Below are 26,158 nucleotides of genomic sequence, written 5' to 3' on the forward strand. Positions count from 1 at the left end.
AAAGAAAAAGAGAAGACAATGACCACTCTGTCCCTGGACTCAGGGAGAAGGGGTGTGGCCTTGTGGAGGAGAGAGGGGACAGGACAGTAAGCCTCGGGCCAGGTCTGGGCCCCTGTGGCCTCTGTCTGCTTTCACAAAGGCTTCTGCTCTGACTGCCTGGATCTGCTGCAAACACAGCCCCCCCCCCCCCCAACCCCCATCTGCCCGCTAGCCCCATCCCACGGACCCTGATTGTTGCACAGAGCAGGGGAGTAGGGCTGGACACCCAGAGAAGCTGGCCGTGAGGAGGGCTGGTCTCCAGGCCCCTCGGGCAGAAGCTGGGCTGTCCTGGGCTGGCCCCGGGGATGGGAATGGCAAGAAGGCTCCTTGGTGAGTCACCTGTGGCAGTTGTCTGCTCCGGCTCCTTCCGGGGGAGGGAGAGCAGGCTCCTGGCCAGCCGGGCCTGTGAGGACAGGTTCCACACTCCTGTCCTCACAGCTCTGGGCAGTTGGGTTTGGCTCCCGGGCCCTCCTTGTCCATCACCCAGCGAGGCCGGGCTGGTGAGCTGGCACTGGGTGGGTGGTGAGAGAGTGGGTGTCTAACTCCCCTCGCTCCTTGCTAAGAGGTGAGAAGCTGCCCTGTCCCGTCTGGCACCTCGGAGGAAGCTGGCAGGCGTGCCCCCTGGAGTGATCACACCGGCTTGAGGGCACACCCTCCCCACCACACCCTTCCTAAACCTCTGTTCTCACCTAGCAGGCCTGTTGAGCACCCCACCCTGCCTCAGGGCCCCGGGGGAGCCTGGGAAGAGTGAGGGTAACTCAGGGTCAGTGCCCGACGGTGCCACCCCTGCCCCTCAGCAGGGCCTGGTCTGGTATGAGGGGCAGAGCCTCCCTCATGCCTCCAGTCAAGCCCACGTCTCCGTTCCTGATGCCTCTGGGGTTGCAGCTCATGGAAGCTCAGAATGGCAGGCTGCCGGGGTTGCAGCTCACGTGAGGAAACTGAGGTTTGTAGAGAGCAGACACCTGCAGGAGGGGTGTCCATCTGTGGAGGGAAACTGGGGTCTTTTTTTTTTTTTTTTTTTTTTTACAGAGAGGAAGGAGAGGGGTAGAGAGTTAGAAACATCGATGAGAGAGAAACATCCATCAGCGGCCTCCTGCACACCCCTACTGTGAATGTGCCCATAACCAAGGACCATGCCATCGACCAGAATCGAACCTGGGACCCTTTAATCCACAGGCTAACGCTCTATCCACTGAGCCAAACCGGTTAGGGCGGAAACTGGGGTCTTAGCAGGAGCTTCCGGCCCTGTCACCATCTGAGCCTGTCCTGACAGGTGCTTCCCCCCACCTTCTCTTCCCCCTGGCTTCAGAGCGCCCTCTTTTTGGGGTGGAGTCAGGTCCCCCACATGCCTTTTTACCTTCCTTCTTCTTCAATGACGTACAGAGCACAGGGTCCCCAGTCACACCCCTCCAGGTCTGTGTGCCGTCGGGGGGACATCTCCTGCAGCACTACCCTGCCTCGGTGATCTGGGCAAGTCATCTCCCCTGCGTTGGCCTCAGTTTCCTCATCTGTATAATGGGAGCACTGGCCAGAGACTCCATAAAGGCCCCAGTGCCCCTCACCTAGCTGCCCAGGTCCCAGGGTGGCATCCCTGGGCGTGGCCAGGTGTCCTGGGCAGTGCTGGGCAAGAGAGGGGTCTGTGAGGCAACAAAGGCTTTCCGGCCGGAAGACTCGGGAGCCGCTGCGATGGGTGAAAAGTGTATGACGAGCCGTGCGTCATCGGGCGAGGAGAGCCTTGCCAGCCCGGCTCCCCTCCAGCAGTGGTGGCTCTTCCTCAGATCACAGCTGTCTCAGCAGGCACCGAGCTGCCCTGGCACTCCCCCAGGTTGATCTCTGTCTTCCAGGAGGGATCGCCAGGTGTCTGAGGATAAAGGGTTTGCCTCGCTCCCTCAGCATCCTCCGGGCCTCACGCAAGGCAGACGCTTATACAGCTTTGCTGCCCAGGTGAATAGACGGTGCCCTGGGACCCCCTCGCCTTTCTCCTCTGGGGTTGGCTTTGGGTTTCAAGGTTTAAAGGACCCAGTTCTGGGGGAAATTAGAAAGCCAATGGAATTTGTAGAAGGGTTGTCTTCCCTTTCTGCCTCTCTCTGTCTCTCTCTCTCTATGGAATGATTCATGAATTTGTGTGTCATCCTTGCTCAGAGGCACTGCTAATCTCTGTATCGTTCCAATTTTAGCTTATGTGCTGCTGAAGCCAGCACCTTGCCGCCTCTTTGAAAGTGTTTTCTCCTCGCCCCACAAGCCCTAACTTCCTCCTTCCCCAGCAGCGAGCATAACACATACTAAGGTGTGCATGGCCCAAGGTTTGCCTCTCCTGAGAGCACGTGCAGAGTTCACCTGCCTGTGGGTGCCAGGCTTTCCTTACGGCAGTGACATGGTCAGGCAGGCTGGGTTTGTCCTGGGTCTGCCGCTCACCATGTGTCCGCGAGAAAGTCCCCCTCATCTTTCTGCAACTCAGTTTGATTGTGTGTGAAAACGGGGTGTAGTGGCCTCTCTTCAGCCATCCCCTCGTGCTGTGGTGAAGAGAAAGTGGATCGGTGTACGCACGAAGCATGTGTAAGCTGGAAGGCTCTGGACAGAAAAAGGGTTTGATGTCGCTACAACTGTGGCCTGGGCTGGGCCTTCCCACGCCCTCAAATCACACCTGAGTAGACGATGGCTGTGCGTAGAAGCCACCTCCTTTTTCTTTTTTAAGATAATTTTAAATTTTATTTTATATTTTTATTGATTTTGGAGAGAAGAAAGGAGAGGTGGGAGAAAGAAACATTGATGAGAGAGGATCATTGATCAGATGCCTCTTATACGCCCCTCCCCTCCCCCTTCACTGGGACCGAGCCCACACCGGAGCATGTGCCCTGAATGGGGAATCAAACTGTGACTCCTGGTTCACGGTCTGACGCCAGCCACTGAGCCACACCTGCCGGGCAGAAGCCACTTCCCTTTAGTCTCCCCGCCGGCAGGTCAGGATGTGCTGAGGTAAGCCCCGGTCTTCCCCCCCTCCCCACAGCTGTCCCAGCATGCCTGGCAAGGCCGTACCGCCTCCACCCTCTCCATCTGGAGATCGGCTGCAGCCTTTCAGGCCAAGAGCAAGTGGGATCCCTCCCAGGGGCTCCGATGGCCCAGCAGCCTCCTGACCGGCATCTGCCCTGCGAGAACTCTGGGTGTGGTGGGGGCAGGCACCCATGGCCAAGTATCTGAGTGTCCTCAGCCTTAATTAGGAGTACAGCCTGCCCCTCGGCAGCACAGGAATTGCTATCATGCTTCAGATGAGGAAACTGAGACCCTGGACCTCAGAGCCAGCAAGTGGCTGAGTCTCAGTCACTCAAACCTAGGCGTCGTAAAAATATAAATAAAAATATAAATAAATAAATATATATATATATATATATATAATTTCACACAAAGGAAGGGAGAGGGAGAGAGAAACATCAATGATGAAAGACTATTTTTTATTTTTTATTTTTATTTTTGCTTGTTTATTTATGATGAAAGACAATTTTTGATTGGCTGCCTCCTGCATGCCCCTACTGGGGATCGAGCCCACAACCTGGGCATGTGCCCTGATGAGGCATCGAACCATGACCTCCTGGCTCATAGGTCAACACTCAACCACTGAGCTACCCCAGCTGGGCAAACCCAGGCCCCTTGATGCTATGCACTGACCCACTCCAGGGCCGGCACACAGGCAGCTGCCTGGGTCCGCTCTTGGGACCGGGCTGCCTTGTTCCTGAGACTGAGGGAGCCGCTCTGGAATAAGCAGGTTCGCAGGGCAGGCCTCGGAGGCCAAGAACGCCCGGCCCCCTCAGCCTGCGCGGCCTGCAGGGTCTGCCCCGGACTCCTGTGAGCGGTTCTTCAGCCCTCGGACCGGGCCTGGATCCAGGAAGCAGGAGTAGCCACACTGCCTTGGGTTTGTCCCATTCGGTTTGAGGCAACGTGCTCAAGTCCTGCGAGTGCCCTCTCTCCTGCCCCTAAACCGCGATGCCTGTCATTGCTTTCCGACTGGCAGAGGAGGAGGCTGGTGAGAGAGCAGCCGGAGCCGTGTCTCAGGCGAGGGCAGCGCTGGGATGTGAGCCCAGGTCTGCGGGCCCCAAAGCCTATGCTCTAATATTGGGGTCTGGAATTCCCTCAGGGCCCCCCCGACCCTCGGGCAACGAAGCCACGAGGGTCCCTGCAGGTGCCCCAGCGCCAGCGCCTCTCCTCTCCCACCCTGAGGCCCAGTCTCTGCTCCTCCCCTCCGTCCCCCCTCTCCTGGGATCCCCAGAAGGACCTGCCAGGCGGGGGAAGGCACTCCCTCTGCAGGTGCTGCGCTGAGGACGGTGGTGTTTGCTCAGCCTGCACCTGCCACGGCCCCGCCGTTTCCCGGCTGGCGGAAGCTCAAGTTCGGCTCGGGCCCCGGCAGCGTGGGGCTCCAGGCCAGCCGCCTGCCCAGGTGCCGCTGGCACAGGAAACACGAGGCCCAGGCAGCCCCCACCCCGGGCCGGCCATGGCTGCGGGACGGGCAGGCCCTCTGAGCCCTCTGAGCCCCCCGGTGTGGGGCCCAGGCCGGCACACAGATGCTCTGGGGAGGAGCCTGCCTGTGGGTGCTGCGGCTGAGGGAGGATGGTCCCCCACAGAGGAGGCCACCCTGCGAACCCCCGGCAGGAGCGGGAGGAAGGTCCAGAATGGGGGCAACTCACCCCCTCTGTACAGAGGGTGGGGGCTTTGACCAGATTAGGAAGCATCAGGGATCATCAGAGGAGCAAAACCCAGCTCCCCGTTGGGGTGTGGCTGTACTGGGCACCCCGTTATCACGAAGAGGCAGAGGGCCTCGTGGTGCTTTCTGCAGGTGGCCAGAGCTGAGCTGACCTCCCCCTCCTCCTGAGCTGCTGGGCCTGCAGCCTCAGGATGGGCCAAGATCGCAGCCTGTCCGTCCTCCCTCCCTCCCTCCCCCTGTCCCTTTCAGGGTGGACTGTGGCTGCAGGGACATTAAGAGCCAGCACAGAGAAGGCACCTGACCTTGGGGAGGAATGTGGAAAATGTCTGCAGCTTGGAGCGGAAAACCCCCACCTAGGGCCCAGGAATGTGGGCTCCCAGCCAGGCAGCCTCCCTTCCAGTGCCCCCCAGGGAGATGTGCCTGTGCTTGGAAGGGAAAGGGAGGGGGGGGAGGTCCAGGGTCCAGGAATGACACTGTTGGGGGTCCCCTAAGGTCACCTTGTGAAACTCCTGCCCTGGCCGGTGTGCTTAGTGGTTAGAGCCCTGGCCTACACATCTGATCGACATCATGTACCTGGGTTGCAGGCTTGATCCCTAGCCCTGGTCAGGGTGAGTGCAAGAGAGACAGCCAGTGCATATGTCTCTCTCACATTGTTTCTTACTCTCTCTACCCCCCCCCCCCCCCAAATCTCTCTGAAAAAGCAATGGGAAAAACAACAGAAATGCTGCCCTGCCCGTGGTACCAGCATCATGCCCTTTCTGAGCTTGTGAGGGCCTGGTCCCGGCTCCCGGAGTGCCTCATGGAGGCAGCTAAACTTTGACTCCTCAGACCCACAGAACCACAGAATGTCAGAGTCCTTTGCAAAGAGCAGCTGCTGCACCTATCCCGTCTGACAGATATGGAAACGGACGCCCTGGGGGAAGGGGAGTTGGCCACGGTACGCTCACCGCGGGCCAGGGCTTTGGGGCAGGTGCCCTCCCCGCATTGCTTCTGTAATGCTGGCAGCCAGCATCCTTCTCCTTTTAGGGAGACTCGAGCTCCCATGGTGTTCTTGCCGGGAACCCAGAGCCTTCTGCGGCAGACGCAGCCAGAGGGCCTGGCCTCTGTGCGAAGGCCCTGCTCCAGCGCCAGCTAGACAGAACAGATAAGGCCACGCGAAGGCCAACAGAGGCCCCTAGGGACTGAACCGAAGACGTAAGGAGTATGCTGCCCTCTGCTGGCCACCTCTGGGCAGGACTGCTGCTGTCCAGGCCTCCGGCTGCTTGTCTTCTCCCAGCTAAGAAAATCCCCGTCCCCTCCTGTTGGGAAGCACTCCAGGAGGGCTGGAGGAGGTAGGCTGAGCCAAGCAGATGGTCCCTTGTTCCATGCAGGATCCAGAGGAGGAAGACTTCAGGCCAACAGGTGAGGCCCGGTGTGTGTTCCCCACCACAGCGCCGGAGAGAGGGGAGGGACTCACGCCTTCCACGGAGACGCAATGGAGACAGCCTAATCCATCCACACCAGACAGGAAGGGTGAAAATTTAGAGGATATTTATTTCTCCTAAGGTCCACCGCTGGCAGCCGCTGGCCCTCCCGTCCCAGGGGATTTCTCTCTCCTTTTCGGAGAAATCCCCTCTCTTCTTGGAAGTGCTCACGGGGAGGCTGGGGTAGGAAGAGAAACCATACACAACACCCCAGAGCCTTAAAAAAAATAAAGCCACAAACAACCTCCTCCACACAAGCACACGCGCACACAAAATAAATAGACACATAAAAGGGGAGCTTCGCGCCTCCGGTCCTGGCTCCAAAGGCTGCTGGGAGAGGGGCTGGGTGGCGCCGCCCGCTCCTCCCCGCCGCCAGGATTTACCCGGAGGCTAACTGGTACGGAAGTGCCTGACAGCCACGCATAAGCCCTGGCATCCGAGAGAGGACGGGGGCGGGCCTCTCCCGGGAGCTCTGTGGGGAAAGGGGACAAATGAACAAACAAATAAATAAATAAATAGAGCTCCACCTGCTCCCAGGGGCCTAAGGGCGTAGGCTGAGGCTCAGGGCCCCTGGGGCCTGTTTCCCTGAAAAAGAGCAGATCCAGTGACCGGTGGGCGGAAAGAGGAGGGAAAACGCCAGCCCAAAGTCACACCCGCCAGGCCTCCAGGGCCTGCACCCTCCAGCCCCCCCCAAAGGGCCAGGCCAGAACCCGGCCTCACACCAGCTCTGGAGGAAGGAGGGGTGGGCTGAACCTTCTCTCTGGCCCAGCCCAGCAGGTGCCCAAGGCCGGGAAGGCCCTCCCTCTCTCTGGGGTCAGCAAAGCCTCGGAGGGAGCAGGGACGGCCCCCCGGGGGGACTCTTGCTGGGGAAGCTGAGGCACGGGCCCGCTCCTGCTCCTACGCTCACGGGCCTTCCTCCCGGCTGCCTCCAAGGCAGCTGGGAGACAACCTTGTGCAAATGTAAGCAATCGAAACAGTCCCTGCCGGTGTCCTCCTCCGCTCCGTTTGGCCACACGTGTCCCCACCACCTCCAAGCCAGGGCTGCTCCGGAGGTCCCCTTCTAGCCAACAGGGAGGAGAAGGTGACAGACAGAAGCAAGAACAGAGGAGGGCAGGAGCTGCTGGAATGAACAGTTTGGTCCGGAGGCCAAACCAGACGCATGAAAAAAGTCCACCAAGGGAGTGGGGAGTCCCAAGGTCCCTCCTGGAGAGCCATGGCCAGACGGGGGCCGGGGGAGCACGGGGCAGGGGCCAAACCGGCCGCTCAGCTGGGCAGCAGCACGTGCTCCAGGAGGTAGGTGAGGGAGTCCCAGTGCTTCCAGACGAGGAAGAGCGTGAGGACCAGGAGGGCAGTGCTGGTGATGCGCAGGCGCGTCTTCATGAGGGGCGTGATGAAGTTGGCGATGGTGGACACGAACACCAGGAGCACGGCCATGAGCGCCAGGATCACGTTGATGAACTTGCCCAGCAGCGCCCTGGCATTGGCGTTCTCCACGCCCTCCAGCTGCACCACCTGCTGCTGCTGCTGCTGCAGCTCCAGCTTGGTGACCCGGGTCAGGCAGGACTCCACGGCCTCCTGCGGGGACAGAGGGCGGGCCCATGAGAGAGGGACCGTGCCCGGGCCCCCCCTCCGCAGCCAGGCGGGCACAGGCTGAGCGGCGGCAGCTGTGGGCAGAGCCCTATATGACTATCTGGGGAGGCTGGGAGAAGACTGGTCTTGATGAGTGTGGGGAGGGGGAGGAGCTGGCCTATTCCCAGCTTCCTCTTGAGGCTCTGGGAACTCCCATCATTCACAGGCAAGGCTGCCATCACAGAGCTGGGGGCACTGGCAGCCCTCACCAGTCAGCTTGCCTCTACACCAGTGTTTCCCAAAGTGTGGTACGCATACCCCCAAGGGTACGGGAAGAGTTTGGTGGGGGTACGCGTTGCACCGGAGTTTGGTGGGGATATGCACTGCACCGTGCTTAGCTGCGCCTAATTCTACGTTCTCATGAGGACGAGGGGTACTCAGCGTTACGAAAATTATAGGAGGGGGACACACATGTCAAAAGTTTGGGAAACACTGCTCTACACAGTGCATACTCTGCCTAGGCCACTCCGCTCTTACCTCCATCCACCCTGCTCTTACCTCCATCCACCCAATCCTGCACTACCCGCTTCCCCCACGTGTCCATCTGCCCCAGCTGATGCAATAGCCTGTGTCCGCCGTCCCCCGCGTGGTAAAGCCTCCCCATCTGGCTGCCGCCAGCTGCCAGCACACCCCGGGCTTCCCCAAGAAGGGTCCCGTTTATACCTGGATGTCCCGAGCCCTCTCGTAGGACTGGTAGGCCACCTTCTCCTCCATGCTGGCCAGCTCCTGCTTCAGGTTGCTCATCTCATTCTGGTGAAGCTCGGTCAGGTCGTTGAGTTGCTCCTCCAGCCGCTCGTACCTGGCAGAGGGAGCGTGTGTGACACCAGGCCTGGCTCTCGAGCCTCCCTCCTCTCCCCAGGACCAATTCCATTCATTCTCGGCAGTCACCCAACCCACCCCCCACTGTGTTCGGCGACACCAATGAAAGCTACTGCTCACACAGCACTTCACCCAGGTTGCCTCCTAGGATCACCATCGCAACCCCACAAGGTTAAGGACTCGTCACCCCCATGTTGCAGATAAAAAGACTGAGGCACAGAGAGGTTAAGGAATTTGCCCTGAGCTAAGATGCTGTCCTGGGGACCGGGCACACAGGGATACGGAGTCATAATCCCTGCTCTGCAGGCACAGATATTGGAAGCTGAGCCTTAGGTGGGGGTGGTTAGTTCTCAGGCAGGATTCCAAACCTTCTTCATATCTACAAACAGGAAGTGTGCTGCTCGGGCCAGGTAGCTCAGTTGGTGAGAGCTCCCAACACAATGGTGCTGATTTGATCTCCAGGTGGGCACATACAAGAATCAACCAATTGATATTAAGCTGTCTATATCGTGTGTGTGTGTGTGTGTGTGTGTGTGTGTGTGTGTAAAAAAAAAAATTGAAAAAAAATTAAAAAAAAAAAAAAAAAGAATCAACCAATTGCTGAAACTGGTTTGGCTCAGAGGATAGAGCGTCGGCCTGTGGACTGAAAGGTCCCAGGTTCGATTCCGGTCAAGGGCGTGTGTATTGGTTGCAGGCACATCCCCAGTAGGGGGTGTGCAGGAGGCAGCTGATCAATGTTTCTCTCTCATGGATGTGTCTAACTCTTTATCCCTCTTCCTTCCTCTCTGTAAAAAATCAACTATATATATATATATATATATATATTTTAAAAGAATCAACCAATTAATGCATAAATGAGTGGAACAACAAATCGATGTCTCTCGCTCTCTCTTCCTTTCTCTCTCTCAAAACAATAAATAATTTTTTAAAAAAAGAAAAAGTGCTAAGGATAAAAATCCCCCAGAATCCCAGGGAGCGAGTGCCAATGCCACTCGAGAGGCCCAGCGCAGAACAGCAGGTGGGCAGAGGGGAGGCGGGACCAGGGCCCAATGCACACCGGCCGTGCCGGAGACTCACACCCTTTAACCTCATAGGTTTGGTTTCATTCCATCCTCACAGGCATTTCGTGTGGGGATTCATGCTCTTCCTCCTCACAGACAAGGAAACCAGGCGCTGAGTGCAGTGAGGCTTTGTCAATGGTAAACAGTAGCTGAAACCGGTTTGGCTCAGTGGATAGAGCCTGCGGACTGAAAGGTCCTAGGTTCGATTCTGGTCAAGGGCATGTACATTGGTTGTGGGCATATCCCCAGGAGAGGATGTGCAGGAGGCAGCTGATCGATGATTCTCTCTCATCGATGTTTCTGACTCTATCCCCCTCTCTTCCTCTCTGTAAAAAACCAATAATATATATATATATATATATATATATATTAAAAAAAAAAAAAAAAGTAGTAAACAGCCAAGACCGGTTTGGCTCAATGGATAGAGCGTCGGCTTGGGGACTGAAAGGTCCCAGGTTCGATTCCGGTCAAGGACATGTACCTTAGTTGCGGGCTTATCTCCGGTAGGGGGTGTGCAAGAGGCAGCTGATCGATGTCTATCTCTCATCGATGTTTCTAACTCTCTATCTCTCTCCCTTCCTCTCTGAACAAAATCAATAAAATATATATTAAAAAAAAAAAATAGTAAACAGCAAACAAACAGTAGAGCTGGGATTTGAACCCGGGTAACCTGACTCCGGAGTCAGTGCTCCACACCACAGGAGAGACCATGTAGCTGACCCCTGCCTCAGTTTCCCCTTCTGTACGCTGAGCACAGAAAATCGGGGGATGCTCACAGCTCCCGAGACAGGCAGAGCCTCCCTCCCATGGGGCCGTACTCCCGTCTCCCTGCCCGGGCCGGAGGAGGCTTCGGGCAGCGCAGGGCCTGCGGATGCTCTCCCACCGGCTCCACGGCCCTGCGTCCGAGCCCTGGGCCCCGCGCCTCAGGCCGGGGGTGGCTGGGCGGAGGCCAGGGCGGGGGAGCACCCACCTGTAGCGCTCCTCCTGCAGGCACTGGGTCATGTAGGTGTAGTCCCTCTGCAGCTGGGACTTCAGGTCCTCCATGGAGTCCTCCAGGTGCGACTGCCCCTCCTTGATCTCCCGCAGCTCGTCCAGCAGGGTGTCCAGGTTCCCGGGCGCCCCCCCGTACAGCGTGTTCGACTTGGGGCTCCCCAGCACCCCGGCGGGCCCGGCCCCGGAGTTGCTGCCGGCCCCGGCGGAGCTGGCGCTGGCGCTGGAGCACTCGTCGTCGCTGCCGTACTTGGGGCTGGACACGAGCGTGGCGCTGCCGCTCAGCGCCCGGGCCGCCTCCTCGGGGGGCCCGTCCTCCAGCGGGTCCTTCAGGTGGGCGATGTTGTCGGCGCTGCCGAACTTGTTGCGGATCAGGCTGGCGAACTCACGGGGCTTGGACACCACGGCGCTGTGGGTGGCCTGCGAGAGGCCCGAGAGGCTGCCCCGCACGCCCTCCACCACGCCGCCCCCGAAGCCGCTGATGCCCGCGCGCACGTTGGCGCCCACGTCCTTCAGGCCCTGCTGCATGTCCCGCAGCACGTCCTTGGGCTGCCGCGAGGGCCCGTTCTGCTCGATCTCCCGCAGCCGCCGGCGGTAGTGCTCCAGCTTCTTGTGCAGCTGCGCGATGGTCTGGGCCGACTTCTGGTTCTTCTTCTCGAACACCTGCTTGATGCGCGACACCTGCTGCTTGTCCGCGTTGTTGGCCAGCTTGAGGTACTCCGCCACGTTGTCGTCCCGCGCCTCCTGCTCGATCTTGATCTGCTCCGTGATCTTCAGGATCTTCTGGTGCAGGTGCTCGATGGCGGCCTTGGTCCGGTGGGGGTCGGGGGCCCCGTCCGGCACGTCCAGGCTGATGGGGCCGTCGGGGTCGCCGTGGCCGGGGCCGCCCGAGAGGCTCAGGCCCACGAGGTCCCCCTTGTCCACCTGGGGGGGGTGGGGCGGGGAGGCAAGCAGAGGAAGCCTGGGTGAAACCACGAAACCACCGAGGGAGCCGACACCCGTGGGCCTGGTCTCTCTACCCAGAAAGTGGGGGGCAGATGACAGGGAGGGGGGCCCCCCCCCCGCAGGAAGAGGGTTCCGCGTGACCGCGGATTCCCTGACAGCCGCCGCTCAGCCACCGGCCACCTGTCATCTAGCGGATCCCACATCGGCCCTGAGTGCGGTCTGGGCGGAGGTGCTCCTTCCCCCTGGGGCAGAGGTCACACAACGAGGAGCCGCCAGGCCTCCCGCCCACACGGACCACGCGGGGCTGAGGCTGCCCTGGGGTCACAGGGTTGGATTCTCAGGGATGACACAAGCCGTTCCTCCTGACCCAGCCTCCCCGCGCAGGCTCCTGCCTTGAGCGGCCTCCTCCTCAGACCTGACCGGGGCCCACACGCTGGCCCCAGCACTGGCACAGGAAGCTCCCCGCCCTCCCCACCCCCTGCTTCTCTAAGGCAGCTCCGCGGGCCGCCCCACCTCGGCGGCACCCTCCCGGCCGGCCCGTTACCTTCCAGCTCGCTGGGACTGTAAGCAGTCTCTTCCGCTTCATGGTGGTGGGAGCGCCCGACCCTGCTGCCCAGGCCCCCAGAACTGGGAGGGGAGCACTCCCCGCTACCCTGCTGGCCAGGCCCCCGAAGACTCCGTCCTAGAGGCAACCCACAGGCCGAGGGAGGCAGGCGGCGGTCTGAGGCCCAGAGGTCCCCCAGCTGCCCTGCTGGGAAGGGGCTGGACGTGCAGGAAAGAGGTGACAGCCCCGTCCTCACCGGCAGGCAAGCAGGCCCCTGACCCCCAGCACGAAGGAAAGAGAGACCGATAAGGCAGGAAGGGAAGGTCACAGCGGACAGGAAAGATGGGAAAGGCAGGCCCGATGAGGGCGGGCGGGCCTGGAGCCCCGTTCTCCAGGGCCGGCTCCCCTTAGCCTGCGGGAGGCTCTCTCTCCACAGCTGAGTCTCGGTGTCTTATCGCCATGCAACAGCGGAAGCAGCAGGAAATGGCTCAACCCCATGTATTTTTACACACCCCGACTCGGCCGGGTCACATCATCATCGCTTTCTATGTGTGTGGGGGGCAGGGGCGGGGCGAGGTCTATGTGGGGGAAGGGGTCAAACGCAGAGCACGTGGCCCAGTCACACGCTCTAGACCTGGAAGCAGCCCATGCCAATGGCAGGCAGAAGTCACCCAACGCGACGTCTGCCGAGGTACAAAGCAGTGAAAACACGACCGAGAACAATGGCCCCGCCGCCCTCAGGAGCCAGGCAGGGGAGGGCGGCTCCCCCGTGGGCTTCCTCTGGGCCCTTTCAGGCCGTGGTTCCACTGGGAATGCTGGGGACACCGAGGTCCCTTCCCCACCCCCCGTGCAGTCAGGCCTTCCCTCTCACATTTGCTTGGGGGTCTCCCCTCGTGCTCCCTGGCCCTCCTGCCACACCTCATCCCGGCTGGACGCTGCTCCTCGGACCTGCTGGCCTGGTATGCCAGGGGGGCCTATGCCACAGCCCCTCACGTGGTCTGTCCCCAGGTCCAATGGTTCCACCAGTGTGACTTACAACCGAGCCTGTGCTAGCCACTTCCTCCTGGGTGTTCCCTGCAGTGACGGCCAACAGCCCACCTCTCAAGTGTTCTGCCCCTCGGAGTCCCCCCCTGTGACACAGGGATGATCAGACCTACTCTCAGGCCTGTGGTGAGGGTCACACAGGACCGGGCGTTGAGTGATCAGTACTGCTCTTCTGCAGAGCATACAGAAGGCGCTCATCAATGCTGTCGGGTCTACGCAGCACAATCCTCTCTTAGGGGAGGAGTGACACGTATTTAAGAGATTATGCCAACACGTTTACTCAGTACTGATGCTGCGATGTAGCCAGTGGACTAGACAGCATTCTCTCTGTAACACGTAGCTTGACAATGAAGGAACCTGACCCTCTCAGAAGGCCACTGTGCTTTCCAGAGAAACTCAACTCCTTCCCTCTTTTCCACCCTCTTCCTGGAGAAAGGATTCCCCGAGGAGAGTTTGGGTCTGGCTGCCGCCTGCCTGAGGCTCAGCACCGCTGTTCGCTCCTCTTCGTAAGAAGGAGGAGGGCCTTGGAGGAGTGTGGGAGGCAGTAATGAGACATGGGTTCGGAAAAGCTGTGAAAAGCAGAGGTGCTCCAGGACTATGAGGGCGTGCAGGCAGCACTGCTCTGGCAGCCTGGAGTCTGTCCCCAGTGGAGTCCAGCTAGCTCACACACGGAAAAGCAGAATTGAAGCTGGCTGTGAAGTCCCAGGAATGAGAGGGGAACAAAGCCAGGTGGTGGGCTGCAGTGACCTGGGCCTGGTGGGCTGCAGTGACCATCCCCTTCTCTGCTCTGGGGTCCTGCAGCAGAACACCAGCACCCTCGCTGCCCCCCACCCCCACCCCCCAGGTCTGCCATGCCTGGGTCCTGCTGGTCACCTCCAGTCACAGAACATCCCCTCCGCCCTCGTCCCCGTGGAGAAAGGGGGGTTCTCCACGCCCTGGCCTCCCAGGCACCCCCTACAGCAGCCGTGTCCTCTAAGGACTGAAGGGAGATGGGGTGACTGAGTGAACGAGAGCCAAGGAGGTGGCAGAAGACAGGCAGAGGGACAAGGAGGGAGGTGCGTCAACTAAGGAAGGAAAAACGAGAGCACAGAAGGAGAAAGCTGTTAAGAGGGATGGAACAGCCCTAACCGGTTTGTCTCAGTGGATAGAGCATCAGCCTGTGGACTGAAGGGTCCCAGGTTTCTTTTCCGGTCAAGGGCATGTACCTTGGTTGAAGGCACATCCCCAGTTGGGGGGGTGGGGGGTGGGGGCGGTGGTGGTGCAGGAGGCAGCTGATTGATGTTTCTCTCATCGATGTTTCGAACTCTCTAATCCTCCCTGTAAAAATGAATAAAAAAATATTAAAAAAAAAAAGAGGGATGGAACAAACAGAGTATGAGAAAAGGAGAAAAACTTGCAAAAAGCAATGAGACAGGCTATAGGACCGATGCTGGGAACAGAAAGGGCACTAAAACTTGAGGTTGGGCACCGGTTTAGAATCTCGGCTTTCACTTAGCAGCAGTGTGCCCTTGGATATGTCATTAACTTTTCTGAGACTCAGCTTTCACATCTAGAAAAGGGGTGCAATTCTCCCTACTCCAAAGGGTTGTCAGGAAGATGAAACAAGTCACTGCGTAAGTCAACAGTGGCAGTACAACCTCAGGGCCTACAGGAGGTGCACAAAAACAAGTGAGAATAAATTAAGCAACATTTCACACTGACTAGAACGGCTATGATTTTAAAAAGGAAAATAACAGCTGTTGGCGAGGACGTGGAGACATTAGAACCCTCAGACCTTGCTGGTGGGGATGTAAAATGGTGTAGCCACTGTGGAAACAACTTAGTGGGTTCCTCAAAAAAAGTTAAACATAGAATTACCAAATGAAATGACCCAGCAATTCCGCTCCTAGGTAGATACCCAAAACAATTGAAAACGGGTATTCAAATAAATACTTGTGCATATTATTCATAGCAGTACTATTCACAAGAGCCCAAAATGCCCACTAATTAGTAAATGGCAAACAAAACTGGTCAATCTAGACAATGGAATATTATGTGATTTGGCCATAAAAGGAATGAAGTACTGACACATGCTACAACACTGCAAACCTCGAGAACATTATTACACAAAGTGAAAGAAATTAGATACAAAGGGCCACATATTGAACGACCCCATTTCTATGAAACATCCAGCACAGTTAAACCCACAGAGACAGAAGGCAGGTTAGTGGTGGCCAGGGCTGGGAGGGAGAAATGGGGCGTGGCTGCTTGATGAGTATAGCCTGCCTTCGGGAGGGATGACCATGTTCTGGAACTAGAGGTGATGGCTGCACACCTGGGTGTGGAGGGCCAAGGTCCTCCCACCTGCGAGCCTGGGCTGCGGGTGCAACCAAAGTCCTACTGTGGAGGTCTGCGGGTCCTTCCTCTTACAGCCACCTTCTCAGTAGTTAGTGCAGAGGTTCTTTCTAACTCATTGCCAACCCGCTGCCTGGGGCTGGGCGAGTGAAAAGAAGAGCAATACCGGTCACTCAGCTCCCGGCTCCTAGCAGATGGAACCCCAGGGTCCCCCAGCCCAGAGCACGAACCACCCCTCCTCTCTCAAAACTGTCAGGGGCTCACCTGGCCCAGGACCCCACCCGCTCTCTCCTGCCTGAGAGGGGCTGGACACTCCACGGGTACCCGACCCCGACACTGACCCCTGCGCACAGGCTGGGCGGGTTCTAAGAAGAGGAGACTGTGGAGGGAGCCCCTTCTATGCCAGGCCACGAGGGAGGCCATGCCACGCTCCCTGTGCAGGGTGCCCACCAGCCAGGGCCCGCGCCGAAGACTGTACCCCACACAGGGACTGAGCTCCAGGAAGTGCGGGTGAACGTCCTGGAAGAGCCAGAATTGGGACGCTGTCTCCAGTGTCCAGGGGGCCCTACTTGCCCTTTTCCTCTCCCTGCCCCTGGGAGACCCGGAAGCACCCCTGCACATGGCTCACAGGACTCTCCTCCCTGCCCTCCTCTTCCCCCCCGCCCCCAGCCTCTCTAAGCAAAACCAGATTAGGCACCGGGCCAGATTATAGGAGCTCCCCAGCCTGGCTCTCTGGCCTCCTCCCTCCTCCCAGGCCTGAGCTCATGTCCTCGTGTTGGCCCGGCCCAGGCACCGGACAGCGGCCCTTCCCCCGCACACCAGCCCGGCGGCCGGGACCCGAGGCGGGGAGCACACCGGAGACATTGTGGAACAGAGAGCACCCCGGCTCACGGGGAGCCGCACGGGAGGGAAAGGGTCCTAACGACGGTGTGTGCCCCACACCTGAGCGCCCAGTTCCCAAGAGACTGCAGAGGGGCCTGGCCTGACCCCACCTGCAGGGACCGGCAGTGCCCTCCTAGGTTTACAAAGAGCTCCTGTCCGGTCCCCGGAGCCGGCTGGGAGAGATGGGCCTCCGGTCCCGCCCGGGGGTGGAGAGCCAGCACTGAGGTGGGTCGCTCTTACACACGGAAAGAGCGCCGGGGTGCCCATGCCTCCCTTTAAGGGGATGGCATCCTGTCAATCAGGAAGAGGGGGCCCCGAGGTGCCCTCCTAGGGCCGGGAGGAGGGGGTCTGTGGCACCAGGGGACCTGCCTTGTCTGTGAGCCTGGCCACGCAGGTCAAGGTCCACTTAGGACACTGCCCAGAGCAGGGCCCGGGCTTCCAGGGGCTAAAGGCCCAGCTGGCGAGTGAGCCGGGAGCTGCCTGCATCTGCCAAAACTGGTTTTGCTCAGTGGATAGAGCATCGGTCTGCGGACTGAAAGGTCCCAGGTTCGATTCCAATCAAGGGCATGTACCTTGGTTGCGGGCACATCCCCCGTAGGGGATATGCAAGAGGCAGCTGATCGACGATTCTCTCATGAATGTTTCTAACTCTTTATCCCTCTCTCTTCCTCTCTGTAAAAAATCAGTAAGATATTTAAAAAAAAAAAAAAAAAAAAAAGATGCCTGCATCTGCTCACTTCTGGCCCCGTGACTGACGGAGCACCCCTCTCAGGATGGAGGACCCCAGATTCCCTTTTCCTATGAGTTCCCAGAGGGAGAGGGAGGGGGATAAGAGGCCAGGCGGAGTGGAAAATCCACAGCCGGCGACGATCCTTCAGCGCGAAGAGGCAGCTGGGAGGGAGGGAACCTGACCCCTCCCCTTCCACCCGGGCACTCCGGCATCAGGGGCTGCCCCCCTTTCACCAAACCAGTGGGCACAGCTGCTGGGCTGCGGGCTCTTTCTCTTCCTGGCAGATACATACGGCTTCACCGCTTCACCGGGCACTTCCGGGGGAGACAGGGATAGGGGAGGGGGGGTGGAGAGACACCAGCCCGCCCAGGGGTCCCACTAGCGCCCAAGAGAGAGCCTCAGCTTTTCTCCGGAGGGCTGGAGGCAAATGCTTAGGTGTCGGGGTACACAGGGGGCAGCAGGGGTGTACACTTGGCCTGTTCCCCAAGGTAAAGTGGGGTGAAAAACTGCAGCAACATCCCCACCTCCACACGGGGCCCTCGCGGGGCGGGGCAGAGGCACAAGGTTCCTGGCTCTCCCGGCCTCGGTGGCTCACAGGCAGCCTCACGCTGCCACAAGGATTTCGCGGTGCAGAGCACACAGACAGGAAGCACCCTCATCCTTTCATGTTGCACCCACGGTCTCCAGGCAGCGCCACTGGCTGAGGCTCTGATCAGCCTCCTCCTGCAGCCAACGACTCTCCCGCGCCCCCCCCCCCCCCCCCCCCCCGGCCCTCAGGTTCCTTTTCCTTCCTGGGGACCCCCCTCACCTAGCCCTCAGCTGCCAGGCCTCTCCGCTAGGTCCACCCCTGGGTTCTGGTCAAAACCCACCCTCCACTCCGTGGCCTCCTTCCCTGCCCTGCTGACAACAATGCCCTTTTGTCCACACAAAAGTCCTACAGTCCCCTCTCTCCTCACGCCCACAGACCCGACAGGCCCCCGAGCTGCCCTCCCACCCGGGGCCTCCTCGGAGTTCCCCCAAAGCTCCCAGCACCCCACAGGCTGCTCATCTAGACTCTCCCCCGGGCCCCCTGGGTCAGTGCTCACGGGCCCTCACACTCCCCTCTCCCTGTCACTGTGTTCACGGAATAAACAACCACAACCAGGAACTTCCCTCAGCTCCTCCGGCCCCGGGGGGACGGGACACGTGGCTACTGGTTTCTGGAAGCATCAGTGCCGGAATCCACTCGCCTCCTGCACAAGCCCCTCCCCGCCCCCCCCCCCCCCCCCAGCCCAGGCCCTCCAGCACTGGGCAGCCTGAGCCTGGAGGCCCAGGGCCTGCCCCTCCTCCCTTCTCCCTCCACAAAGAGTTCTCTATCAGGGATCGGAGGGGAGCCGCACCCTGAGACCCAGCACAGCCGCCTGACACACTGCCCACGAGGCTTCCTCCCATCCCCCTGCCCCACCGTCAGCTCCTCTCCTCCACCACCGGGGGCCTCACCTGGGCGGGCACCATTTCCCGAAGCTGTGCCGGTGCCGGGGTGCCGGGGGCTCTCGGGCCCCAGCTTTCTGCGGGCTGTGCCAGACCCCCGGGGTCACAGTCCCTGGGCAGCGCTGGGCTCGCCAGGGGGAGCCAGGGCCGGTGGGCAGGGGTGCCGGCGCTCCCGGGCTCCGCAGCCGCCATCTCGCCTGAGGCCCAGCCCAAGGATTAGGGGCGGATTGCTCTGGGCGATTCCCCCTCCCCTGGGGCTCTCGCTCGCACTGCTCCTTCCCATCTGGAAGGTGGCAGAAGGGTTCGCCAGGCCCATAGACCAAGCTCAGATGAGGTGTTCCCCAACCCACCCTGCCTGTCCCCAAGTCCAGCTGTTGCCAGGTGAGTCCAGTGTGCATGGAGCACCCGGGTGTGACAGGAAGCAGCTCTAAGGCGTGCACCGGCATCATTCCCTGCCATCGTGCATGGCTAGACACACCCCCCGCCATCACAGCCCCCCTCACAAACAGAGGTGCAGCCACCTGACTCCCTCCCTCAGCCTCCCAATGGGATGGGTCTCCTAGCCAGGCTTCCGGGATCGAAAGCTCTGCAAAGCCAATGGCTAGAGCCCAAAGGGGGCTCCATGCTGGATCCCCTTGCAGCCAGCCGAGCCAAGTCCTCAGCCTCGCCCTGCTGCCCTGCCCACTGGCCTCAGGCACCATCCTCTCAGGGCACCCTCCCCCTCGGATGCCCAGACTGCACCAGCCTCCCCGGGGAATTCCTCTGCCCCAAGGTCCTATCTTAGAAACCCACTCTGGGCTCTGAACATCCCTGCGGCTACAGCTCCACTAGCTTCTCCCACCCCCGGCCGCACCCCTACTCCCACCCCCAGCAGCCACCGCCCAGGCAAAAACATCTGAGAGAAAACTTCGCGGTCAACTCACAACAACCTCTTCCTCCTTGACCTTCATCTTCTTGACAGTACCGGCAGGCAATCCCGGGAATGGCCAGCAGAGGGGGCCAGAGGTTCACAGTTGAGGAGCGTAAGCCGTGAGGAGGGTAGTGGGGAGGCCACAAGAGTTCTGGGGTCTGCTGCGTCTCTCTAAGGGCGGCTTCCCATGGCAGAATCACCAGTCAGAGGAGACATGGGTTCTGCACGCACTGGAGCCTGGTGAGGGACTCAGAGCTTAAATACTGAGGGTCATCATGGATCATCGCGCTGAGGGGGTGGTTCCGAGTTCAAGAAGGTGCGAGGAGATAGGCATAACCCCGTGTTATCTCTGGGGCCCAGGGCCAGGTCCTGCAGCCAAAACAGCAGGGGCAGGAGTCCCCACCCTGGGCTCGGGAAAACCTTACAAATATTTGTGGTGGCCGATGACTCGGGGTTTGGGAGGACAGGAACCCAGCAAAAGCAAAAACACAGATTCTAATGTCTGGGGCCAGCTCCGACACGTGGGGGCAGGGACGTGTGGGGGCAAAGACCACTTCGGCAGCCCCCTGTCTATAAAGGATGAGCTCTCTCGATTTTCACTTGACGCCTTGGCCAGGAGCGCTTGTCCTCTTGCATAACGGCTGTGTATAAATAGGCCTCGCTGGCCCCTAGGGAAGGCAGGGATCAGATGGCGCACACACCAGGCCCTGCGAGGCACCCAGCAGGAGACCGACCCTCCCTCTGCATTTCTGTCTGTAAAGTGACTGTGTCACCTCCTTTGAATGCCACGGTGACAGGCATCTACGCAGCAGCAATGGGTGGCCTGGTCCTCACACGCAAGACAACCCTCCCGGCCCGGCCTTTCTAGGCTCCCCAGGCAAGGATTTGTAGCCTTTCCTCAAAGAGGCAGGGGAGCCCCTAGCCAGTTTGGCTCAGTGGATAGAGCGTCGGCCTGCAGGACTGAAGGGTCCCAGGTTCAATTCCAGGCAAGGGCATGTACCTAGGAGGTGTGCAGGAGGCAGCTAATCAATGTTTCTCTCTCATCAGTGTTTCTAACTCTTTGTCCCTCTCCCTTCCTTTCTATAGAAAATCAATAAAAATATATTTTAAAAAAAAGAAACAAAAAGAAAAAAGAGTTGGAGAAAAGGGAGAAGGCAGTGGCAGCAGGAGCCTGAGGTGGGAGGGGCTGAGTGAGCTGAGCCTGGGGCTCTCTCAGGAGCCCTCACAGGTCTCACTCCTCAGGCAGCCGAGGATCATGCAGGCTCAGAAGCACCCGGAAGAGCTTTCTACCAGGCCACACGGTAGATGACCCTAAGGAGAGTCACCCCAACACAGCCCGTTGCATGCCCTAACGAGGGGGTTCAGCTACCCTCCAGAAACACATACCCATCAGCACAGTAACTGCCTCAGGAAGGGCCGGTGGGGCTCAGTGGTGGCGTTCAGGGGTGAAGTCTGCTAAGAGGAAAGCAGCGAACAGGAAGCAGCCGTGCCTGGTGGGCGAACCCACGGGAGAGATCTCGCTCTAGTCCAGTGGTCGGCAAACCACGGCTCAAGAGCCACATGCGGCTCTTTGACCCCTTGAGTGTGGCTCTTCCACAAAATACCACGTGCGGGCGCACGTACAGTGCGATTGAAACCTCGTGGCCCATGCGCAGAAGTTGGCTTTTGGCCTGGGCGAGTCTATTTTGTAGAAGTGGCGTTAGAACACTGGAGGGGCCAAAGAGCCACAGGTGGCTCGTGAGCCGCGGTTTGCCAACCCCTGCTCTAGTCTGTTTCTGTCTGCAGGTGAGGCCTGTTCTCAGATCCGCCTCCTGCTCTGGGGTGGGGAAGCAGGCGCCCAAGGCCTCAGGATGGACGGCGAGGGGCTGGGTCTCGGGTCCAGAGCTGCTAAGGGACCTTGTTCAAGTCACCAGAGGCTCTGACACTCAGTGTCCACAACAGTGGGAGGGCTCCAGAGGAGTGGGGGGCTGGGAAGGCCCTGGCTGAGAGTGGGCATGCAGCAGGAAGGCACGGCGGTCCCTGGTGCTGGCTGAGACTCAGGGGCACACGGAGGGTGTGGAGCCAGAGGCTGCTGTCAGTCCTCGTCCTGCCACCCACAGGCTGTGTGGCCTCGGACACACTTCACAGCTGCATGAGGAGGCAGCAGCACCCTCAAAGCGGCTGCCTGAAGGACACGGCCTTAGGGAACGAGACCAGGGCATGGGCACAGGCATGGGGAGGCGGGAAGAGGGGGTGAGCTGAGCCCTGGAGACTGCTTCTGAAGCCCAGCTGCTCCCAGGCCACAGGGAAGGTAAAATGGGAGCATGACAAGCCATAGGTCTTACTGAATAGGTGACTGGTCCTGAGGCTTCCTCACCACCTGTGTATGTACACACATATGTGCACACACACATACATACACACGCACGCACATGCCACACACGCCATAGTCAGTAGAGAAGGCCCCTGGAAGGCTTTGTCTGGGACAGGAAAGGCCAGGAAAGCGGCTGCCGTAAGGAGCACGGCTGAGAGTGGCCGGAGGACACAGGAAGAGCTGCCGCCGTGGGTGCCAAAGCCACAGGCTCTGAAAGCACAGGCGCCACAGAGCTGGGCAGGCGCCGGTACGTGTCCTTCCTGGGAAGTCCTGGCCACCCCCTGGCTGCCCCGCCACCTGCTCCGGGGCCTGGCCGAGACGCGGGCCCTGCCTCGCCAAGTCACGGGGGAGGCGCAGGCCGGGCGGCTGAACAGGGCAGGTGGCCGGCCTCGCCCTCGCCGCTTTTGCAAGTCAGCCCGAGTCCGGGGGCGACAGGCGGGCTCCGGGCACCCGGGACAGGGACCCTGAACGGAAGCCAGGTCCTGCTCGCAGACCCTCCACCCTGCACGCCCGGCGGGTCCCACCCCCTCTCTCACTGGGCTCCTTTCTTTTAGTTTTCCCTTCCCCGCCCTCAGTTTTCACGCCACGCCCCTTCTTCCTTTAATACTCTAAGTTCGTGCTCGGCAAACTGCGGCTCGTGAGCCACATGTGGCTCTTTGACCCCTTGAGTGTGGCTCTTCCACAAGATACCACGGCCTGGGCGAGTCTATTGTATTTTGAAGAAGTGGCGTTAGGAGAAGTTTAAGTTTAAAAGATTTGGCTCTCAAAAGAAATTTCAATCGTGGTGCTGTTGATATTTGGCTCTGTGGACTGAGTTTGCAGACCACTGCTCTAAGTATTAAACGTTTCTTGTCTCTCCCTTTGCCCTTGTGATCATTCTTCAGTCCCCTCCTCTTTAAATCTTCCTACTTCCTTTTCTGTCTTGGCAGAAAAAAAAGAAAGAAAAAAAGAAAGCAAGCATGAACCACACCTTCTGAAAGATGGGGAACCTGAGAAGTCCTAGTCTTCAGGAGCAAAAATCTAACACTGAAAAGCAGCTAAATTTAGTAGCTCGGGATACAAGGCGAGGCTTTAAACAATATCTCGGGCTCCAGAGGAGCTGTGAGCTCTGTTAGGGCTGCACTGGGCAGCGCTCCGGCCTCTAAGGCTCACCTCTCCGACTTCGGGGCTTGGGAAACGGTCACTATTCAGAGGTCTCTCACCTAACGCTCACGTCTAGCCGCAGCCGGAAACTGAGTTTTCTCAGGAACTCCAGTGAGCGAGGAGCTGGGCCTCCCTCTGGGGAGACGTGGCAGGAGGTTCATATTTTTTTAATTTTTATTTTATTTTATTGATTTTTTTACAGAGAGGATGAGAGAGGGATAGAGTTAGAAACATAGATGAGAGAGAAACATTGATCAGCTGCCTCCTGCACACCCCCTACTGGGGATGTGCCCACAACCAAGGTACATGCCCTTGACCGGAATCGGGATAGGGACCCTGGGATCTTTCAGTCTGCAGGCCGACGCTCTATCCACTGAGCCAAACCAGTTTGGGCAAGGTTCATATTCTTCAGAATGAACTAGAGGAACCGGGGCGGGGGTGTTTCCCAAAGAGCACATGGCCAGGCCTGGCCGAAGGGGCTGAAGAAACAGGCAGCGAGGCCGCAGCCCAGAGGGTCATGGGTGACCTCACACGCACACCCCACACCACCTTTCAGCTGCTCCGGGAGGGAGGAGATCACCTCTGCCACCCACTGGTCCTTTGCCTGCCTGATGCCAGAGACACTCCTGTTTCCGGAGTCCTCCTGGGGCACAGTCGCGAGCCAGATGCTGGGCAGTGGAGAGAGCCACGCACCGAGGTCACGTTTTAAAAAAATCAGGTAGAGAGAGGGACGTTCCCCAGCCGCTCTATTTTCCCGGGGGAGGGGACCTTGACAGGCCTACGACGGTGGTCTGCAAACTCATTAGTCAACAGAGCGGCAAACCGTGGCTCCCGAGCCGCAGTTTGCCGACCACTGGTCTAAGAGAATGTGATGCAGGGAAAAGCACTATTTGGGGGCAATTTTTAGGAAACAAAGCAGCCTCCACGCCACCCTTTTTGCCAAGAATAACTCCAAAGGGCCCCTTTCCACCGAACACAGAGGGTGAGAACACGGAACGCTCGGGCGACCTGCTGCCTCGAAGGCTCGGAGCCTCCCCGGAGCCGCCGTGAGCGACCACAGGAGGGATCAGTGGGAAAGCGCTCCGCACCTGCACCGGGAGGCGCCCAGGGACGGGCCCGCGTGTCCCGGGGGATTGCCCACGATGGCGCTGAGCCCCGAGGAGTCCTGGGACGTGGCTAATATCTGGGCGTGGAGCTGCCCTGCAGGCCGGGAAGAAACCTTATATAAGGAAGTTAATATTACAGCGCACTCGTCTTTCCAGGGCAGGGCTCGCCTTTCCAGCCACCCCCAGGAGGCCCCCTGGTCACAGTATCACTTTGGATCCGAGTTCGCGGTGCTAAGCGTGCTGAATTATTCACGGGCTATGGATACTGGCCTAGCTCCGGGGTCCCCGTGGCGGGGTATCTGGAGAGATAGGAAAAGGAGGCAGTGAGAATCCCCCCAAATCCAGACCTGGGTGAAGGTCGAAAAGGACCAAGGAGTCAGGGGCCTCTGATCAGCCTCTGCAGGAGGTGGGAAGTGGGCCGGGGGCACCAAGGACACTCAGACGAGCTGCTTGCAACACCCCAACGCCTGCTGGAGAGAGAAGGGAAGGCTGCTGTCCTGAGAAACTTCGCTCACCGCCTCCAGCCCCCCTACTGCGGAGCCGGGCAGCCCCCGGGAGCCCAGAGGGAAGGCCATAGGTGGCGTGCACTCCTCTCTGCTCCTACGTCCGTGCCCTCTGCCCCAGAGGGTACACAGAAAGCCCACACTGTGCCCATGAGAAGCAAGAAGAGGCCGAGGCAGGGATCAGGTTCGTGATACTGTATTTCCATTGCTTCATCTGGCACCCGAGGGGCCCGGGGTCACGTTTCACGTCTCAGGGATATGCTGGATCAGGGAGGAATGTGCCCAGCGTCGGGGAGCCCCGTGCCAGCGCCCATGCCCCGTGCCCACATCGCCAGCGCCGGCTCCTCGCTGTCTGGAACCAGAGGACAGGGCTCCTCTTGCTGCTGACTGCTATCGCGCTGGCATGGGGGCTGACACCGGACCCTGCCGTGCCGCTTCCCCGGGCAGCGCCGGGGCATGCGTGCCAGAGGGCGCCGAGGCCCGGGCCGAGGCCGACGATGACGCGGAGGGCGCAGGCTGGGGGCCTGACCGGGTTGCCCGTCTGCGTCTGGGCTGGCATCAGCTCCGCCATCAGGAGGCAAGCGCCTGACATCAGGTCTCAGCGAGGTGATGGGATGTTACCTAACGGCACCCGGGGCCTCTGACCTCGCAGAAGTCAGAGCTAATCTGGGGAGCTCTCGGAACATTCTATCTAGAAAGCAAGTCATGGTATCAGCGGGGAAAGGACGAAGAAAGGCCAATTCCAGAGGCAAGTGCCCCCCCGGGGACACTGCCTGAGCCCACGATCCGTTCTGGAAGCCGAGAGGAGGCTGCTGCCCAGGCCCACTGGTGCCAGAGCTTCGGGTCAGGGGCAGAGTCCTCACGTGTGGCCCCTCTCCTGATGGGACAAGACCCTCAGAGGAAAGGGGCTCCCCCTGAAACGGGAATTCAAAGCAGACTAAAGAAAGAGCTTTCTTCCCTAACTGGTTTGGCTCAGTGGATAGAGCGTCGGCCTGCGGACTGAAAGGTCCCAGGTTCAATTCCAGTCAAGGGCATGTACCTTGGTTGCGAGCACAGCCCCAGTAGGGGGTGTGCAGGAGGCAGCTGATCGAAGTTTCTCTCTCATTGATGTTTCTAGCTTTCTGTCCCTCTTCTTTCCTCTTTGTAAAAAACCAATAAAATATATCTATAAAAGAAAGAAAGAAAGAGCTTTCTTTTTTTTTAAAAATATATTTTATTGATTTTTTACAGAGAGGAAGAGAGAGGGACAGAGAGCTAGAAACATCGATGAGAGAGAGAGACATCCATCAGCTGCCTCCTGCACACCCCCTACTGGGGATGTGCCCGCAACCAAGGTACATGCCCTTGACCGGAATCGAACCTGGGACATTTCAGTCCGCAGGCCGACACTCTATCTACTGAGCCAAACCGGTTTCGGCAAGAAAGACCTTTTTTAAAAGTGAAAGTGCAGCTGACGTACAATATGACATTAGTTTCAGGTGCATACCAGTGATGCAACAT

The 26,158-nt window shown here is 59.3% G+C and overlaps 1 protein-coding gene across 6 annotated transcripts in view; it reads right to left on the reverse strand.

The window, feature by feature from the left end:
• Positions 1-6,245: 6,245 nt before the first annotated feature.
• The window catches only part of TMCC2 (transmembrane and coiled-coil domain family 2), a 40,556-nt gene continuing 20,643 nt past the window's right edge, over positions 6,246-26,158 (reverse strand). For 2 of the 6 annotated variants that reach the window (XM_084865863.1, XM_084865864.1), the window contains exons 3-5: positions 10,675-11,618; positions 8,488-8,623; positions 6,246-7,770 (exon numbers count right to left, since the gene is read on the reverse strand). In XM_084865863.1, coding sequence (XP_084721989.1) covers positions 7,459-7,770; positions 8,488-8,623; positions 10,675-11,618 — 1,392 coding nt within the window. In that variant the 3' untranslated portion in view covers positions 6,246-7,458. Of the gene's footprint in view, positions 7,771-8,487; positions 8,624-10,674; positions 11,619-12,183; positions 14,422-18,652; positions 19,470-19,566; positions 19,798-26,158 lie in introns of those variants that run through there. The other 4 variants (XM_084865867.1, XM_084865866.1, XM_084865868.1 and 1 more) reach the window with 4 other exon arrangements.

Source organism: Pipistrellus hanaki (genome assembly GCF_964339955.1).
Source record: "Pipistrellus hanaki genome assembly, chromosome: 18".
Lineage (NCBI taxonomy): Eukaryota > Metazoa > Chordata > Mammalia > Chiroptera > Vespertilionidae > Pipistrellus > Pipistrellus hanaki.